This window comes from Propithecus coquereli, unplaced genomic scaffold, assembly GCF_000956105.1.
Source record: "Propithecus coquereli isolate 6110/MARCELLA unplaced genomic scaffold, Pcoq_1.0 Scaffold440, whole genome shotgun sequence".
Lineage (NCBI taxonomy): Eukaryota > Metazoa > Chordata > Mammalia > Primates > Indriidae > Propithecus > Propithecus coquereli.
Window position 1 is genome coordinate 1,377,587 of NW_012150175.1, and position 19,834 is coordinate 1,397,420.

A 19,834-nucleotide genomic window follows, 5' to 3' on the forward strand; every position below is an offset into this window, starting at 1 on the left:
CATACCTCTATTTCAGTTAATAATGCATTCTTTCCTATATATGCCTGACATTTTGTGGACAAGCAATAAATTCTTGCTGAAAGAATAGCTCTTTAGTTATACAGTAAATATTTAACTGTATATTAAATAGTTGTTTCCTTTGCTAGATAAAAGTTCCCTCAGAGTAAAGACTAGGTCTTAACTTATCTTTGAATTTTCAAAATACTTACATAAAGAGCTTTGTACATGGAAGGTACTTAGTCAGTGCTTGTTGAACTGAAGTGATCATGTATAACCAACAAAGCTATTTCTCTGCAGTTTCCGTTATGTTTCCTTAACATAACCTTTGCAATTCATGTACCATGTAAGCTTCAAAATAATTAATTTAAACCTAAACCTGAGAGTTTTGCTGAGCAGTTGGTGAATTTTAGGGTATAATATATTTTAGATAAACTGAATCCCAAATATAAAACAACAGCATTTCAAATCTGCCAAGAAGTTGTGCCTTACATTAAATACTGGATTAAATTCATCACTACCTAATTGACACTGACTATTTTGTCACAGTCTTCTGAGCGACTAGAAGGTAACCCGTCCTGGAATCCAAGTATTTGCTTTGTTCCTTTTCAAAATTTTAGTTTGAAAATTTGGCAACTCATTTTTTTAATGTAGAAGCTCTTCTACTTAAAGACCTTCAACTTTTAGACATAAGAAACGACTTTAATACATGGTATTAGCAGGCAAGCCATGCATTGTTATTTTAGGTTATCATTATCAATGGTTGTTCTTTGTTGTGTTTATTTGAAGTGAACATAATTAGTTATTTATATGATAATTACTAAAGCAGTAATTATTGTGAAATAGAAGTGGCTAACATTATTGAGGTTCCATGTTAGGTGCTTTATGCACATTAGATCCTTTAATCTTCACATCAACCTTCAATCAGATGGTGAAGGGACTATTATTATCTCCATTCCTACAGATGAGGAAAGTTAAAGCTCAGAGAGGTTACGTAATCTGAGATCACACAGCTGTGAATAAAGGGTATGTTAATAAACTGGGATTTGAACTTAGGCAGTCTTACTCCACAACTGTTTTCTTAATTTGCTATGTTTGGAAATGAAAATAGTAATAATAACAATACAAAGTGGTGAGAAAATGAAGAAAAATTTGCACGTAAAATTGGGATGAATCACTCCAGAGTAGGAAGGATTCTAAAGAATAAAGAGCAGATAATGTAACATGTGAAATTGCTTTGCTTCTGAGGTTACCATAGCAATCAGAGAGGAAAAAATATTTTGAGGGTGTAGGTAGAGGATCAGTATCAGTGTGTATGCCTGTTCATATGTGATATGAACTCTTGAATAGGCATAGAGTTTGAGAAGGTAAGGGTAAGCCTGGTAACACTGCTGCTGCTGCTACTCTGAAACTTTCGTTGGGGTGCAGTAAGGTAGTGGCAAGTGTAGGCAAAACAGCTCCCTAAATGTTCTCCCCTCCAGTCTTGGAGAAGTGAATAAGGAGGACAGGGTCCCTCCCTCAGCAGATTTTTCGATGTAGATGAAAATTGATTAGTGGTGGTGGTGGGGAATGTTTATGAACAAGGTTATATCTGATTTTTAGAGTTCTGATGGATACTTACACTTTGGTTTAGTGGAAATGTCTCTGGGGACTGCAAGCTTAAATACCTAGTAGTCATGTTGGACTCTCAGTTCCATAGGCAGCCTGTCTGAACCGTTTCTTCTGATATTAGGAACTTCTGGCTAGTATTACACTGGTCTTAGACTGAAAGCAGCCTTTCTGTCTTCAGCATTGTTAGACCTGTGTCAGCCTTAACACCCATTATAAACGGAGAATGAGTTGAATTTGTTAATGATAGTCTAAAAGACATAAATTAGTACTTGCAGTGTTTAATTGGGTTCTTGAAAAAACAAATTTGATTTTTAAAACTGATTGACTTTGAGACCCATGATCTTTTAAACTTGGAAATGACAAATTCTCATATTACTTTTGTATTTAGCTATATATTGATAGAGATGAAATACTACAGTGTTTTCACTATTATGTATCTACTTTAAGAAAGTGAGCATAGGTATTTGAGCAGAGGAGTGCTACATATTTTAAGACTAGTGAGTTGAAATATGTACTGGGTTAAGTATATTTCTATATTATGGCAAATGATATTGTCATTTATCATTTTAATATTTCTCTTTGCAATTAGGCATTTAAAAAATATTTTTTCCAGTTTTACTCCACAGGAGGGGTGGTCTGAATTCCTTAGATATTATTGGAGGAGGAGGTTAGGAATTGTCAATCTGAGTTAATGTTGACTTGTGGACCTATAGGTTTTTTAAAAATCATTTTTAACAGTACAAGGGAAATTAAATAGGAGAGTCTCAGTGCTATACCATTTAAAATAATAGCATTTAATATAAGTTATACCTCTTGCATTTTATTTCTTTTAGCAGGCAAGAATCATAAGCAGTTGAATCAAGTTATGAAAAGGACTATTCTTGTCATTTTTCTTAATAGATGAATATCCTGTTGGATATCATGGGGCTGGTTTACAGGGTTGCAAAACAGTTGTAGTGCCAGCTTTTAATGTTTTTGCCAAAGAGGTGTAAAGTACATGTTTAGAATATATTATGAAATTTAACTGCAGGTTTAAAAAAAATTAGTGTCAGCCTTGTATCATGAAGTGCAATTGTAACTATAAATTCATTCACTAGAGAAGCTTTTGAGGTTTTTTTTTTTTTTTTTTGGTAGTTCAGGATGTGATATTTTTGTATTTCTGTTAAATTTATCTTTGAAATTAAACTAATGCTAATGTGGTAGGCTATATGATGTTTTCTTTAAATTGTTGGTTTTATTTGATCTTATATGTTGTTTTGCCTTTTTAGGAGGGGATCAATGCTCAGTACAGCCATATTTGTCTATGCTGCTACATCTCCAGTGAATGGTTATTTTGGAGGAAGTCTGTATGCTAGACAAGGAGGTAACTTAGGAATTATCACTTTGTGTTTTTAATTATAGATACTAATATTTTACTGTGAGGTATTTGGAATTTAAAATGGGCAGTAAAGCCATTGTAAAATCCTTTGTTGTCCCATTTCACATAATCTCTAACAAACCCATTATTATGTGTTCTATCTTGATTTTTGGAATCTTCGCATTTTATTTCCTAAAATTACGAATAATTAATAGATTATCTCCATTGTCCACTGTGAAATTAGCCCTGAGTACATTTAAGTTATTGATATTATTTTCTCTGAGGTACCTAGCTGTAGATGTGATCTATGTAAAGGCTGCGGTCCCCAACCCCCCACCACCAACCGTGGAAAAAACTGTCTTCCATGAAACCAGTTCTTGGTTGGGGACCATTGACGTAAGGCCTCCGCACAGAGTATAGCTTTATAGACAAATGTAAAGGAATGTTTAATGGCCTATGGGTAAGGTTTCTGGACAGTGGAAGGAGAATAGGAAGAAGAGCTGATTATTTCTCTTGACCCCTTAAATATTTATCAAAGGACCCTTTGCAAAGATTTCTGTTACTCAGTGTCACAGTCTCTTGCTGTAAGAGCACTTCATCTTAAATACCCCCTTGCTCCTTTCCTACTGTGACCTGGAAATGATGGAAATAATATGTGGATGATACAAGGGTGCTGCTCCTTGGTGTTTCTTTCTGCTTTGATATTCAGAGGTCCTTTGTTTTCCCTGTAATAGTCTTTGTTTTCTAATAGGTTTAGTAAAGTGCTATAGTAGATTTGCATATTTTAGTTTATGAATGAAGGGTTATTGAAAGACCTTACAATTGTAGTTCCAAGGATAGAGTAGTGATTTTCACAGCCCATCCTAAGCAACGTAAGCAATGTCAGCATTAGGAGATCTTTGCCGCCTTTTAGTAGACTAGAGAGATGGTTATAGGAAATCAGAGCATAGGATCATTTAAAATTCCATCAGGATATCCTGGTTTACCATTGCTTTTTTTATTGGTCCTACTTGACTTAATGTGCTCTGTGCCTTCAATATAGGTAATTCTTTGGATTGCCTGAGGGGGTATCATTATAGATTCCTAACTATTTAAGTTAGATGTTCAAGTCTCTAAATCTTGCCTCCGGATACAGGAAATGAATCCTATCATATAGGATTATATCCTAAAAAAGTAAGGATATCCACGGCAACTTCACCTTTGAATTTGACCTGGAAACTAGGCTAAAAATGATTAGTTTATGACTCCCAAAAAAGTTTCCACAGCAGAAATAAATTTATTTAAAAAAGGAAATTTATTTACACTTGGATATGAATTCTCTTTTAGTCTGATTGTAAATTAAAAACACCCAGCCAAACTTTCTTTTACTATGCTTATTCTTGAAAGCTGACAGAGTTCAGGCTCAGGTCTAGGAGTATCATATCTTACAAAGTATAATCTAAAGATTATGTTCAGATTGATAGTATACTGAGGAGGTCTGATAGTGTCCTGATATTTTGTCTGAACAATCTCTAAAAACCAGATTAATTTCAAGGTCTACCCAAGGAATCAAGAATTTTTCAGTTATCTCAGGATTTGAACTACAGTGAAGCTCAAGGTCTTCACACTGTCCTCAGTGCACTGAATAATGCTCTAAACTCAATTTGAAGCCAGCAGTAGTCTGGAACTTAAACAGAGTCTCCAAGGGTGTGGGGAGCAGTAGAAAGCACAACACAGATGCCTGGGCTGCTGCTTGTACCCAATGGAATGCGTGTGGGGTTCTTTTTGACTATTGAAAGGAAAGGGAGAAATAAAGTTGGATAAGAAGTTTTACTAATACAGGTGTGAATCTGAGAAGATAATGAAAAGTACAGGAAAAGAAAATTCTAGGAAGTTGTTGGAATTAAGTAGAAGAAATGCTTAATTTTAATTAGTTGCCATCCTTTTTGTGTTACTGTTTAAATGCTAGGTATTAGTTGAAAAAGAGAGATTTTTGAAACTTCTCTGAAAAAGAAATGAAATAGAGGAGAAAGCTCAGAATCAAGGAGTTTTTCTGGAGGAATGTTAGAATTTGGGGTAGTAATTCTGTGAGACAGTTTTTTAAAAAGAACTTTATATAGAAGAAAACAACATTGAGGGTATTGCTTATCTTTCCTGTAGCATTTCCTATTTGGTTCCGTTGCTTATGTTTATGGAGTTGAACTTTAATGGTGATCTAATGTTAAATATTTACGCTCTGTTCTTAAGCTATATGAAGATGTTGTGCTGGCTTGTATACTCTGCTGTATTAGAAAGACAGCTCTCCCTGTTGCTTTCCTGGTCGATATGAGCATGATTTAATATTTTCGATTATATAGTTAATTATTTAAATAATAAATATTCACTATAGAATGTTGGCAATACACAGAGGTACAAAGAAACAGTAAAACTTATAAATTTATAGTTCTCATTGCTGAGAGAGAACTCACAAAACACATTCTATTGTTTCTTGCTTTTCAAATATAGAAATACATTTAAATATGTATTTATAATCATAATTATAGAACTACAAGTAAATTTAGAGACTGTCTAACCCAGGAGTTTTTAGACTTTTTTTTTTCTTTAAAGCGGTGTAACCCTTTTTTCAAATGAAAGCTTACAGAAACTCCAGTGTGTATAGTTGTTGAAAATGGAATTGTTCTGGTTGAAGCAAGGTTAGGGGACCTGGCATTTTCATTCACCTAGTGACTTCATGGGCACACCAGGAAGCTGTAGAACTCTTAACTAGTAGTTTGCAAATCCCTGTCTAGGCCAACTTGTAGCCCAGAGAGATTGAGTGGCTTAACCAAAGTTCACAGCAGTTCAGTGCCAGAACTGAGACAAAACATGAGAATATCTTACTACAGGTCATTGCTCTTTTCCAGTATACCCACTTCAAAAGCTATGTTTCTCATATACATACTGAAGAGCTGGACTGGTCTTTATTAGCAATTTTTTGGAAGCAATTATTAGGATGTTGAATTTCATGATCTCTGTATTAAAATCTTAAATAATTTGGTACTATATAATTACATTTTAAACATTAATACATGCCTATCTATCTAGCTCTGGTTTTTATAGTTTCCTTTCTCTGTCAGGAAGGAGATGGATAAAGCAGATGTTTATTGGGGCATTCCTTATCCCAGCTATGGTGTGTGGCACTGCCTTCTTCATCAATTTTATAGCCATTTATTACCATGCTTCAAGAGCCATTCCTTTTGGAACAATGGTAAGCTGTTTGAATCTTACTTTTAAACTGAATAAGCATAAACATTCTGATATGAGTCCTGCAGTCTCTCCAAAGTACCTTTTATTAGGTGTTTTGATAGTTTTAGCCAGTCCCTACTCAGTCTTGGAAAATTAGGAGAAAACAATTGTTGTTACCTCCATAAATTTTGCTCAAGTTTAGACCTGTAGTTGCCTTTTTTTTTCTTGATTCTGTAATCCAATAAAGTGAAAGGCTGAATTTAAATATGACGGAAGAGAGCACTATAGCTTTTTATCAGAGATCTGAGGAACTGGTGAATATATTTTAGAGAAAGAATAATGACACACCAAGAAACATAGGTGTTTTAAAGTGATAGGTGAGTGCAGTGGTAGGAAGTAAAGCTTCTCCATAACACTTTTTTTATTAACATATTATTTTTAGAACCTCACTAAGCATTTACATTAATATTAATAATATTTGTTGCTATAGATATTAAAATCCTTTCACATATCTTACCTGTAATTTTGAAATATTTTAAATTATTTAAATATATTAAAACTAGAATACAGGTATAATGGTGCTTTATAGATTAACCCACAGTCTCCCAGTTCTTTCTGTTACTACCTTTTTACTAGAAACAGGTTTAGGCCTAGGCTAGCCTGCAGTCTTAATATACACTTGTGCACACATGCATATACATGTGCACATGTATGAAAGTTGCAGGGTGGTTACTGCTTTTAGAAGAGCTAAATAACTTGGTTAAGGTCATACAGATAGTTAATGGTAGAACTGCAACTATTACCCACATCTTTTTCTGAGTTTTAATCTTGTTTGGGTTTTCTTTCTATTATATGGGAGTTATCAAATAGTTTCACAGAAATTCCAGATAACTGATTGTTTTATAGTCTAGGTTTTTCAAAGACACGTTGAATATACTTTTTTACTAAGTCTTTAATACTTTTTATCTAGGAATATTTTGAAACTTGCTTCAAAATTGAAATTTCTTTTTTCAAACCAAAATAAGTGATAATGGCTAGGAAAGGGGAAAGTAATTAATACCATCAGACTGGAAATTTGCTTCATAGTAGTTCCAGGCCATTAGAAAATACATATAGTAAGTCAGGTTTACTTCTTAAAGATCATCTGCTGAATAAATTATTTTCATAGTGCTTTAAAAATTAAAATTATGATTCTGTTACAATTTTTCTCAGTTCTGAATTTTATATTGGTGAAATGGTATTTCAAAGTTGCTTTGTCTCACTAAAATTATAAATTTTACCACTTTATAAATGGAGTTTTAAATGTTAACATTCAGTATAATTGGCCTTTAGATGATTTAATATTACTAATTATTAGAATATAATATCAAGCTATGCTGAACAAGAGAAGATTTATAAAATTGATCGTTAGTGAATAAAAACTAACTGTTAGGAGGCTCCTGCAATATTATGTTCTCAGTATACAAGTATGAAAGAATAATAAAGATCTATAAAAAAATGGTGTTAGAGAATTCTATTACCTAAGCTGAACTATTGACAAATGCTAAGTAAGGCAAAAAAGGATTTTGTAAAGATATTTTCACAGCAAGACCAAAGGTTCATTACATGGGATCAGTGATGTAACAAAGTAAAAGAAGAATGGCTCCATCCCATTCTTCTTCTTTTTATTTTTCATCAAATAAAATAACCTTCAAACAAGAAAAGTAAGAGGAAAAATACCCTGATAAGAGGGAAGTGAGGCTTAAAATAGGTAAGGTGATTATTTGTACGGGAGTACCCAACTACCTTAGTTGAAAGTCTCCTTGCTTTCAAGATCATATAAATGATCTTTTAGAGATGCTGAGAGATCATGCTGAAAAGTAATGTTTGAGTAACTATATAAGAGCAGAAGTATTTTAAAACTGGACACAGACAAATTTACTTTCCAGGAGGAAATGGAAGAAAGTGGATTGGGTTCTGCCTTACAAAATGTCGTGAACTTGATGAGGCACAAGATTTTAGAATGGGGTTATTTTAAGATTTATTTATTTTATTTATTTATTTATTTTTATTTTTTTTGAGACAGAGTCTCACTGTGTTGCCCGGGCTAGAGTGCAGTGGCATCAGCCTAGCTCACAGCAACCTCAAACTCCTGGGCTCAAGTGATCCTACTGCCTCAGCCTCCCGAGTAGCTGGGACTACAGACATGCGCCACCATGCCCAGCTAATTTTTTTTTTTCTCTATATTTTTAGCTGTCCAATTAATTTCTTTCTATTTTTGGTAGAGACGGGGTCTCGCTCTTGCTCAGGCTAGTTTCGAACTCCTGAGCTCAAACAATCCACCTGCCTCGGCCTCCCAGAGTGCTAGGATTACAGACATGAGCCACCGCGCCCGGCCTAAAATTTGTTTTTTTAATGAAAGGAAGTAATGACCATTAGGAGCCAGTATGGCTTCATTAAAGCAAAAATGCTAAGAACAGATTCATTTCCCCTTCATAGGTTTTAGTAGACTAGAAGAGCAAAAGGGTATGTAGGTAAAATATATATTGTTGGGTAAGATAGGGAAACATGGCTAGAATAATAGTATAGTAAGGCAGATGTATAACTGAGCAATTATAGACTATTGATTGGGATGTTGACCAGAGTATGTCATATACTATCCTTCAGTAGCATGTGACAGATATTCTTGTCTCTGACTTATTCAAATGATTATTAATAACTTGGATAAAGATTCGGTGGTCTGCTGATTAAACTGAAAAAGGATGTGAGACCAGGGAGGAAACTAGTAGTAATATGGAATGATATAGAGAACATCTGAAAAGATTTCAACTGACTGAAATTATGTGACAAATCTAACAAGATAAATGATCATAAGGACAATAATCATATATTTGCATAGCACTTTATACTTTACAAAGCATTTTCACACCCATTATATCATCTGATTTTCAGAAGAACCCAAAGACATAGAGCTAGTGGTATGATTACCCCTATTTTACAGATCAAAGAACCAAGACTCTTTTGTAGGAGTTGACTCAAAATCATGTTTTCTTTGTTGTTGTGTTAGTGGTGGTGATGATAGGTTTTTATTCTTTTTTACCTTTTTTTCCCCTTTTTATCAGAAGAAATCCTAACTTGCTTCTGAGAGCAATGGGCAGCCTCTGGAGAATGTTTTTTGCCCTTTTCTGCTTGTCTGTTTTCACAGATGTATTGAGGTCTGACAAATTGTGTATATTTAAAGTATACAATTTGACTCATTTTAATATATATATACATTTGTGAAACCATTACCACACTGAAGAAAAAGAAGATATTTGTCACATCCAGAAGTTTCCTCATACACCTCTATAATTCATCCCATCTCTTCCCCTTCTTATTTTCCTCCCTCATTCCTGCGTAACCACCAGTCTGCTCTCTTAACATAGCTTAGTTTGCATTACCTAGAATTTCCTTTAAATGGAATCATAAATCTTGTACTCTTTTTTGTCTGTTTTATTCACTCATAAAAATTATTTTGAGATTTATTGATGTTGCATGTATTAATAATTTGTTTATATTGCTCAGTAGTATTCTGTTGCAGGGATATACTTCAATTTATCCATTTAACTGATAATGCATATTTGGGTTGTTTGTAGTTTTTGACTGTTACAAATCAAGCTGCTATGAGTATTCATGTACAAGTCTTTATGTGGACATATATTTTCATTTCTTTTGGATAAATAACTAGGAGTAGAATGGACAGGTCATATGATAAGTTTAAGTTTTCAAGAAACTGCTAAACTTTTCCAGAGTGTTTTTGACATTCTACATTCCCAGCAGCATTGTATGAGAATTTCAGTTGCTCCACACCACTGTCAGCACCTGATGTGGTCAGTTCTTAAAATTTTATCCATTCTAGTAAGTTTCCATTCTGACAGTGGACAACTTAAACATTTTCTTTTGCGACCAAATTGTGTTTAAATCTTTGTGTCCCTTTTTTTTGTTTTGATTAATGTTATTGTTCTCCAAGTAATCACACATTTTTACTTAATTTACAGGTGGCCGTTTGTTGCATCTGTTTTTTTGTTATTCTTCCTCTAAATCTTGTTGGTACAATACTTGGCCGAAATCTGTCAGGTCAGCCCAACTTTCCTTGTCGTGTCAATGCCGTGCCTCGTCCTATACCGGAGAAAAAATGGTAAAGAGAATGTTAAATCTTATGTGATTGTTTCTCATGATATATGAGTTCTTAAGGCTATTCTAACTTTAGAATTGGTGTGTATTGATAAGCATGACTACTAAGTTTGAACTTAAGAATTTGTTCATTTTAATTTTTCCTTTAACCTACATTATTATTAGTGGTAATAAAAATTACATCCTTATTTCACTTTCTGAATGTTGTGCCATTTACAGATAGGTCGGATGCTTTGATAAGAACCTTGGTGTATAAAGGTGGATGGGGGTGGGGACTAAAGCTGCAATGGTTTTCTTAAGCCTGCGGGCCAAATCTGTTGCTCATTGTTGTAAATAAAATTTTGTTAGCACTCAGCCCATTTATTTACATTTTATCTGTGGCTGCTTTTACACTGTAGCATCAGGATTGACAGATCAGTAGTTACGTCAGAGATCATATCACCTGCAAAACCTGAAATATTTACTACATTTCTAAGTATTTTATTATTCTAAGCAATACATGTATAGCCATATACATCCTACTAATTGAGAGGTGAATTAGGATTTGAGACCAATTATAGTTTATTCCTCATCTTCTCTTGGGGATAGTATAGAATCTCTCAAATACATGACTGTTACATTTTATGCACAGAATGTGTTCTTGAGGACCTCCCATGATCCAAGATTAATCCTGATAAAGGATACACATATTTCTGTTTAACAGTTAAAGAGGTGCCTCTGTGGCAATATTATAAACATAAGTTTATAGTTCATTTGACCAGTTAGCTTTGAAGTTTTGATTCTTGATGGATTTTTAATTTGAGATGACTTTTATTTTTTTAAATTTTGAACATAAAATGATGTAATTAATATTTTAATGTTTCTTATTTTTATAATGCAAATTTGAACAAAATGTAAACTCATATTTTGCTTAAAATTAGTAAATTGAATATTAATGCTTCTTTATGCTATTCTGTATTTGTTCTTTATCACTTATTTGTAGAGTGATCTGTTCTTGTCTTAGGAATTGGCCATGTTCTTTTTTTTCCTTAGATTGGTGTTTATGAGAGACTTTGTCTAGAACTTTTCTATCCATTCTTTAAACTAAATTATTTTTTTCCTAAATCCATGTTAGACCATTAGGGCCTGTCAATGCCCCGATGTTCATCTCATTGCTGGGGAGGGTGTGGTTAAAGAACAAGCATGGTCAGAAGTCACAAAAGTTCATCTAAGTCACTGGGGCTTGCCAAGGGCAGGAGGGAACCACACATGACCTTCCTTATCAGAGATGGGTCACACACATTTAGGTGTAGGAAAGTTCATGTGTGTCTTCCTTTTGGGGGATATAATCACATGGAAACCTAAATCTGAATACTGGATCTGGCTATCACGGACTGTGTCACCTTAGACAGGTCACTTTTAACCTCTGTGGATCTTGGCTTCCTGTAAAACAGGAAAGATTAGATTAAATGATTTTTAAGTTGTTTATTTCAGCTTTCAACTCAGTTTTTTAGTTTGTTCATTCCAGGGATATTAGTTTAGTATCTTCTCTGTGCCAGATATTATGATAGGCACTAAGAATACCTAGATGAATAGCTTCTGCCTGCCAGAGTTTATAATCTAGTGATGTCTGATACACAGACACACACACACACACACACACACACACACACACACACACACCCACGCGTTCCTATACGTAATTGTGTATATTGTAACTGTACATGCATGTGCATATATATAATTGTATATATTGTAACTGGACAGTTACATATACGTAACAGTTACAATATGTAACTGTCCAGTTACAATATAGTGTGGTAAGTGCTGCAGAGGAGTTATGTGCAAGAAGCAGTGGGAGAATGGGAGAAAGACCCACCTCTTCCTGGGAGACTCAGGGAAGGCTTTCAAGGGAGAACACTTGAGCCAAAGCTTGCAGGAAGAGAAGTAGGAGATGAGAGAAGACATCCAGGTGGAGAATGATGAATTACAGTCAGTAAATGCTTGTTTAGTGAATTAATGAAGGTTGAATTTTATTTTTAATTCTTTCTTTGGCCTCATTATAAATCAGAACTTATACCTTAATTGTATAACTTGTAGGAAAAGGAATTACAGAGCCAAGGAGACAGAGAGCAAAGAGATGGCAAAGCCACAATTTGGGAAACATTATTTCAGATAGGGGTCTCAAGGCTCATTTTCTTTCCCTTTGGCTTTCTGTGAGTAAATGCCTTCTGGAGTTCTTAAAAGTAATTGAGGGGTGGTAGAACAGGAGTAAATCTTTAAGAGTCTTTCTTGAGTTCTGCCAGTGGCAATAATTTGTGTTCCTCAAATACTTGTTTTAGCCTTTAATGCTGGAAAGAATATTCATTATAACCTATGGATAATTTGAAGTCCCACCTGTGTATTGAACCTCTTTGGGTTCTGGCTCTTCTTTTTACTGGTTTGTTTCTACTCTTTAGAGGTGATTTTTTTAAGTATCAAGCATCTGCTTTCTATTATCAGGATTTATATAATATAATATGAAAATGATACTAGAAGTTTACTTTTAATTTCAATATTTTTCAGGTTCATGGAGCCTGCAGTTATTGTTTGCCTGGGAGGAATTTTACCATTTGGCTCAATCTTTATTGAAATGTAAGTTTTTTTAATAATGTATTTATGTTTTGAGAGATGTGATTGTAATAAGAGAATTTAGGAGTTAGGGTAGATATAGAATCATCAGATGGGAAAACATCTAATAGAGATAGTCTGTTAATTCCATGGCTTCCAGAAAGGGGTTTACATAGGCTACATAAAGGTAGTTGTCTGCTCTGTTCTTAAATATTCAGGTGAAGTTTATACTTCTTTGTATTATATTCTAGACCTCTTTCACCTAACAGGAGATCTTAGAAGTTAAAAGCATATATATGCTAGAATAGTAGACCAGCCTTTGATCATATGCATGATGTCAGGAATTACTGGGTTTCATGGTACTGAATATTTCTGAGGACCCAAGGAACTAGGTAAACCATTACCTATTAGTCAGTCTAGGCCCTGACATCTTTTGATGGGTAGTCACTCCTAGGTTCCTTCCATAGAGGCCTGCGGGAGTGCTGGGAAGTGTGTACGTGTGTGGGGGTGGGAGGTATGCCACCTGTGCCCACTCGGCATGCCTTATATCTGCATCCTTTGTCACCACTGCAGAACATAAGCCTTTCTTTTCTCAGCTGGTGTCCCAGTGTCCCTGATGGGAATGCTCTGGTTATTTTAGGCAAGACAATTCTTTGTATAGGACTTTCTCAAGTACTGCAGTCATACACCCTTGGCTCCCACCCCAAAATACCAATCATTGTGACAACTCAAAATACCCTTATGTGTTTCTAGATGCCCCACTGCTGATTCTCTTCTGTATAGTAGGAGCCTCCTTCATGGACATGATTGGATTTGGTAGTCAATTAATGAAGAAGTTGGCTCATGTAAGGGAATTATTTAAAATGATACATAATATTTTAAAACAACGAAATGTGCACCCTTCACTGATTTATTTTTATTTTTATTTTTTAGAGACAGGGTCTTTCTCTGTCACCCAGACTAGAGTGCAGTAGTGTGATCACAGCTCACTGTAACCTCTAATTCCTGTGCTCAAGTGATCTTCCTGCCTCAGCCTCCTGAGTACCTGGGACTACAGGCATTTTGCTACCCTTCCTGGCCAATTTTTTTTTTTTTTTTTTTTTAATTTTTTGTAGAGACAGGTCTTGCTATGTTGCCCAGGCTCGTCTTGAACTTCTGGTCTCAAGTGATCCTCCCAAAGTCCTGAGATTACAGGCATGAGCCACTGTACGTGGCCTGATTTTTTTTTTTTTTTTTTTAATACAGAGCCAAAGTCTTGTCTTTGATTTGTATCTGCTGATTGGAGTTTCCATCGTTTTTCCTTTGACATTCATAATACAGCTTCTGTGTTTTCCAGCCATTTAAAGCCAATTTAAATGGAGCAAGAACATACCTGTCTGAAGCATTCTCAGTGCAAAATCCTTCTAGATTTGTACATTTGTCCCCCAGTCTATTATGACCATCTCACCCACATCTAATTTTGTAACTTTTTTAAAGCAACTCGCCCTTATCACATCTTTCTAAAGCATTCAACATAATTTTCATAGAAACCACACATCCTTTTTGTGCCCATGTTTATTGGTTTATATAACATTTAATTTAGTCAATTTAGTGTAATCACACTAACAAGTACAACTGACATAAGTAGATATGTTGTCACCTACCAGCTCCAAGTGTGCTGTGGGCATTAGTACCTTTGAGAGGGATTGGAGTGTGTGTCACTGTGTAACTAACTCATGGATTAAGAAAGCCAGTTCAGGAACTTCTTCTATAGTTCCAGTCTGACTTTGGTTTGTGTCCTCACCCTGACTCACCTGTGACTGCTTTTTGCCTTCTGCCCTTATCCTCAGTACTTGGGATCACATCTCTTCCTGCTTTCTCAGGCACTGTGTTCCACACATAGATTGCTACTCTGTTGTTTCTTTAACTTCTGTTTTGATCACCCTCAAACTCATTCTCCTCCTGGTAACCAAAGTGATCTTTTTAAGTTATCAGTCTGATCATGTCACTTCTTTGCTAAAGATTTCTCATTTTCATTGAAGTGAGGTCCCAACTTCATAATGTGGTCATTAAGGACTTTTGTAATAATAAGAACTGGCCCATTCACTTCTCCAACTTGATATCTTAGTTCTTGCCACTTCATATGAAGTGCTAGCCATATTGGATTACTTTGAGTTTTTCAAAATGCAGTGAATTCCCTTATTTGCTAACCTTTGCCTTTGTTGTTCCTGTTCCTAAAACATTCTTGTAGCTCCCCTCACCCCCCACATGCCTTATCTGATTGTTCTCATTACTTTCCCCCCAAGCTACATCCAGCCAAAACAGGAAGTTGCCCCTCTTGAGTGCATTGGTGACATATCACAGCATATCATAATCCTTTACTGTGTTTCCCCACCAGCCAGTAATCTTGAGAGTAGAGACTTTGTTGTCTTTAGTTTTGTTCTCACTGCTTTCCTGATATGTGGTAGGCCTTGGTAAATATTTGTTGAAAGAATGAATGATAAATAAATGAATGAATTAACAAGCAGAAGAGAACAAAAGAAAAAGAAGAGGCAAAAAGGCTCTGTTATAACTTAATGACGACTTAGTATCAGATTTAGGGTAAAGGGTCTTTATCTTAATGAAAAATCTTAATGCCCTTCACTGTACTCTGAAGACAGTGTGAATCTTCTTTAGGCTTTCCTTTCCTAATTGTCTTCTTTTCCCAATTTTATACACTATTACTCTATCAAACTTATTTTTCTATTTAATAGCGTGTTTTATAAAATACAAAATGCATTGCTTGAATAGTGTTGCATCTACAAAACAATGAAAAAATAAGGGAATTGACTTTATTTTACAGATATGGATTTTCAGCTATTTTCATTTGTTCTTTTCTATATTTTACTCCTTTAAGCTTCTAATTTACTCAGTTTGCTTAGAGGTGAATGCCCTACTGAAGAATCTGTTCTTGAAAAATTATCCCAGAAAATATTTTGGAGAGAATTTTAGAGGATTTAATAGATGAGAAAGGGTAAGGAAACTGTTGGAAGTTACCTGAGAGAAAAATATTGAGATTCAAGTGAGACAATAGTGGGAATGAAGATGTAAGATGTAAGCAAGAGCAGAGTGAGCTTCAAGGATAAAGACTAGAAACATCTGCCTTCATTGCATCTTATTTAGGTATTTCATCTTCACGTCTTTCTGGGCATATAAGATCTATTATGTCTATGGCTTCATGATGCTGGTGCTGGTGATCCTGTGCATCGTGACTGTTTGCGTGACCATCGTGTGCACATATTTCCTACTAAATGCAGAAGATTATAGGTGGTAAGTACCTATTTGTGGGAAGGAACGTTGAGGTCCATAAAATTTTAAAATAAGATTTGCTTTGAAGTCTATCAAGAGGAGTAAAAGATCTGTGTAAAAGAAATTGTGCTACTTAAGATAGTATAGGGATTTTTTTCAGTTATAAAAACGAAGATTTTAGAGGAAAAATAGTATCAAATTTTTTGTATTAATGAGGGGTACTATGTTAGAAGTATTTTTACAAATAGCTTGATATGGAAATATTTTTACAAAGCATTACTCCATTTTAAACACAAGGAGACTTAAGTCTGAAAAAGGAAATGGTGTATTTAAGGTCACTTATAATAGAGAATGTGACAAAATTCAGCATCTTTCCTTCCAATTCTTAGGCTCTCTTCTTGTTGATACATTTAAGTACCATATACATATATTTGTTTTTTAAATATGCAGAATTTTAAAAGATGTTTTTATAAAATTTTTTGCTTTAAAATCTTTGTTTTAGTGGTATGCATTCAAAAGAGTTATCTTTTCTTTCCCCCAGGCAATGGACAAGTTTTCTCTCTGCTGCATCAACTGCAATCTATGTTTACATGTATTCCTTTTACTACTATTTTTTCAAAACAAAGTAAGTAGAGACATTTTCTCATTTTACTAAATTTGTCCTTTAAATACTAAAATTTAAGGCCTTATACGGAAAGTTAAAATGGATATACTATATGTAGTTATTTTGTTTTATTTCAGGATGTATGGCTTATTTCAAACATCATTTTACTTTGGATATATGGCGGTATTTAGCACAGCCTTGGGGATAATGTGTGGTAAGTTGTGAAATTCTTTGAATATCATCAGTAAATCTGAGTTTCTCAGAATCTAAAAAGTATAATAATTGGAAATCAAGAAATTCCATTCTGTTGTTTGATCAGGACCACCAAAATAAACCTCAAAATCTGGTTTCAGTTCTTTTGACTCTTCTTCCAAACCTAATTTATCGCCTCATTAATTTCCTTTTTTTTTAATGGAACACTTCACAAATTTGCCTGTCATCCTTGTACAGGGGCCACACTAATCTTCTCTGTATCATTCCAATTCTATATGTGCTGCCAAAGCAAGCACATTGCTTTCTATTTTTATAGAAATGCTAATAATTTCTGTATAGCACAGAATTTCATACCACAATTAGTTTCTCATTCATTTGGAGAACTGGCCTTTTTTAAGCTCAGGTTCCACAGAAAATATCATGATGTAGGCAAGTTAAGGTGTTAATGAACGATTTCTGTTAGGAAGCTTCTCAGACTGTTGATGAAGGTGCCAGTGTCCAGGAGACAGCACAGTTCTGAGTACATACTTGGGTGTCTGCAGACTGAGCTTAAGTTCTGGCTCTGCCACATGTATTCTTTGTGCCTTGATCCAGTTCCCCAAGCTCTCCAAGCCTCTGTAAAATGAGGATAATACCACTATTTCGTGGGTCCATCACAGTCTTCCATTAAAAAGAAAAGGTAATAGTTATCACCATACGATAGAGTCTAGAATGTGTGGAATAGCTAGAAAATAAAGAGAGAACTTCAGGAAACAGCATGATAAATGGAAAGAGTATGGATGTGAGAGCCTGAAAGCACTGGATTAAATCTCCATACTGGCCGGGCGTGGTGGCCACTGCCTATAATCCTAGCACTCTGGGAGGCCGAGGCGGGAGGATTGCTTGAGGTCAGGAGTTCGGACCAGCTTAAGCAAGAGCAAGACCCCGTCTCTACTAAAAAATAGAAAAAAATTAGCCAGGCGCTGTGGTGTGCACCTGTAGTCCCAGCTACTCAGGATGCTGAGGCAGAAAGATCGCCTGAGCCAAGGGTTTGAGGGTTGCAGTGAGCTATGATCGCACCGCTGCGCTCTAGCCTGGGCAACAGAGCCAGACTCTGTCTTTAAAAAAAAAAAAAAATCTCCATACTGATGCTTACCTGTTTTGTGGCCGTGGAAGTCACATTAACCTAAGTGTCATTCTCATCTGTAAAATGGGCATATCTTTCAGACTAGTTGAGAAGTAGTGTCATTTGTGTAAAGCAACAAGTGTGGTGGCAAGACTGTGATTAGGTAACGAGAACCAGTTATGTGGGAGAGACATGGTGAAGAATGAAAAGGGCTGGGACTTCTGGGGTCACCCTGTCCTGGGTGTGAATCCTGGCATCCCCACTTAATAGCCATGTCACTCTGGCCAAATTTAACGCATTGACTGCCACAGTAGAAAAAAATTTTTCCTTGGAGTCACGGTGTTTTATTGTGAAAATAGAATAAAAACTTTGAAAACAAAATTACCCTTTCTAATTTAATGGAAAAATTGTTATTTTTTATTGTTTTCTGTGAATGAGCTATATGCAACTTGGAAAATAGTTCTCGTGGCTCCCAAGGTAAAGTGATGAGTGAGTTACATATGCTTCCCGAGGCCCTGGGTTCAAAAGTAGCGTGGGTTAAATCAACTCACATAGCAGTTAATGTGTTAACCTTTTTCCCTCAACTTTTCTCATTTGCAAAATAGAAGTAATACCTACCTCATGGGATTGTGAAGAGGATTCAGTGATTGAATGTGGATAAACATCAGGTAGATAGATGGTAGATGCTTGGTGAGGGCTGGCTGCTGCTGCTATGGATGAGGGCTAAAAGTCCTTGGGCTTCCTTCTGCTCTGGGATTGTGCCTTTGTTTCTGCGCAGTCTCTGTGGGTTTCTATATCTTGTGTTTTCACCTCAGAGCAATCCATGACATTAAGTCCAGGCAGAGGTACCTTAAGGGAAACTCATAAAAATAACTTGCTTTTTTTCAAGTTCAGTGTTCTACTCAATAAATGAGACCGATTCCTTTGTTACTTCATAGGAGTAATGGAAAGCTGAAGGACTGGATTAGTGGATTCTGTGGAAACATTTCTAGGTAGTCCAGATAGATTCAGACCCTCTTTTTTCTGTTATTTACTGCTGGCTTTCTATCTATCTATCTATTTATTATTCCACCTTTAGCTACAGGCCAGGCAATGGAATGAGGAAGGTATGATAATCTTGTTGAAAGCTAGGTCCTGATATGACATTTGTGGATACCTTTGGGGGGTACCAAGATTGCTTTGTTTCTCATCAAGAGTCTGTTCAGTTCATATAAGCCATGTATGTGATCATGTGTGCACACACACAAATGAGGTTGACTGTAGTGAAACTGATTCTGCAAGCTATGAGAGAAGACAATTCTCTTTATTATAGTCACATGTTTTATTTATAGCTGCTCTGATAGCCATTTTTTGTGATAATTAATTAGTTAACAAACTTTGAACGAAAGATGAATAGGGACCGAGGGTTAAAACTAGATTTTGCCATATGGGAGTGTCCTATTACTCTTAGGTAATCAGAAGGTTCCTTTAGTATTGTTGACCATCCTTGCTTCAGAATATTGCGCACTGGGATCTTCTTTATTAATCTGAGATTTTTCTTGATTATCACCAGTGTTCAAAGAGATACAGAATTATGTGATTATGCTGAGAGTTAAAATTTTTTTTCTTGACTTAACTTTTTGTATATGTGATCTTAGGAAGACCTAGAGAGGTAACATCTTGACATTTATAAAGAAAATGGAATGAATCCAGCTAAGTTTTTTGAGTGGTTTTCCTGTTGAAATTTCATCTTGCT

General features: G+C 35.3%; 1 protein-coding gene across 1 annotated transcript in view; it reads left to right on the top strand.

The window, feature by feature from the left end:
- Window positions 1–19,834, top strand: part of TM9SF3 (transmembrane 9 superfamily member 3) — a 55,842-nt gene that overhangs the window by 31,726 nt on the left and 4,282 nt on the right. The window contains exons 8-14 of the mRNA XM_012654501.1: window positions 2,877–2,971; window positions 6,061–6,191; window positions 10,186–10,325; window positions 12,866–12,934; window positions 16,052–16,198; window positions 16,719–16,802; window positions 16,919–16,995. Coding sequence (XP_012509955.1) covers window positions 2,877–2,971; window positions 6,061–6,191; window positions 10,186–10,325; window positions 12,866–12,934; window positions 16,052–16,198; window positions 16,719–16,802; window positions 16,919–16,995 — 743 coding nt within the window. The remainder of the gene's footprint in view (window positions 1–2,876; window positions 2,972–6,060; window positions 6,192–10,185; window positions 10,326–12,865; window positions 12,935–16,051; window positions 16,199–16,718; window positions 16,803–16,918; window positions 16,996–19,834) is intronic.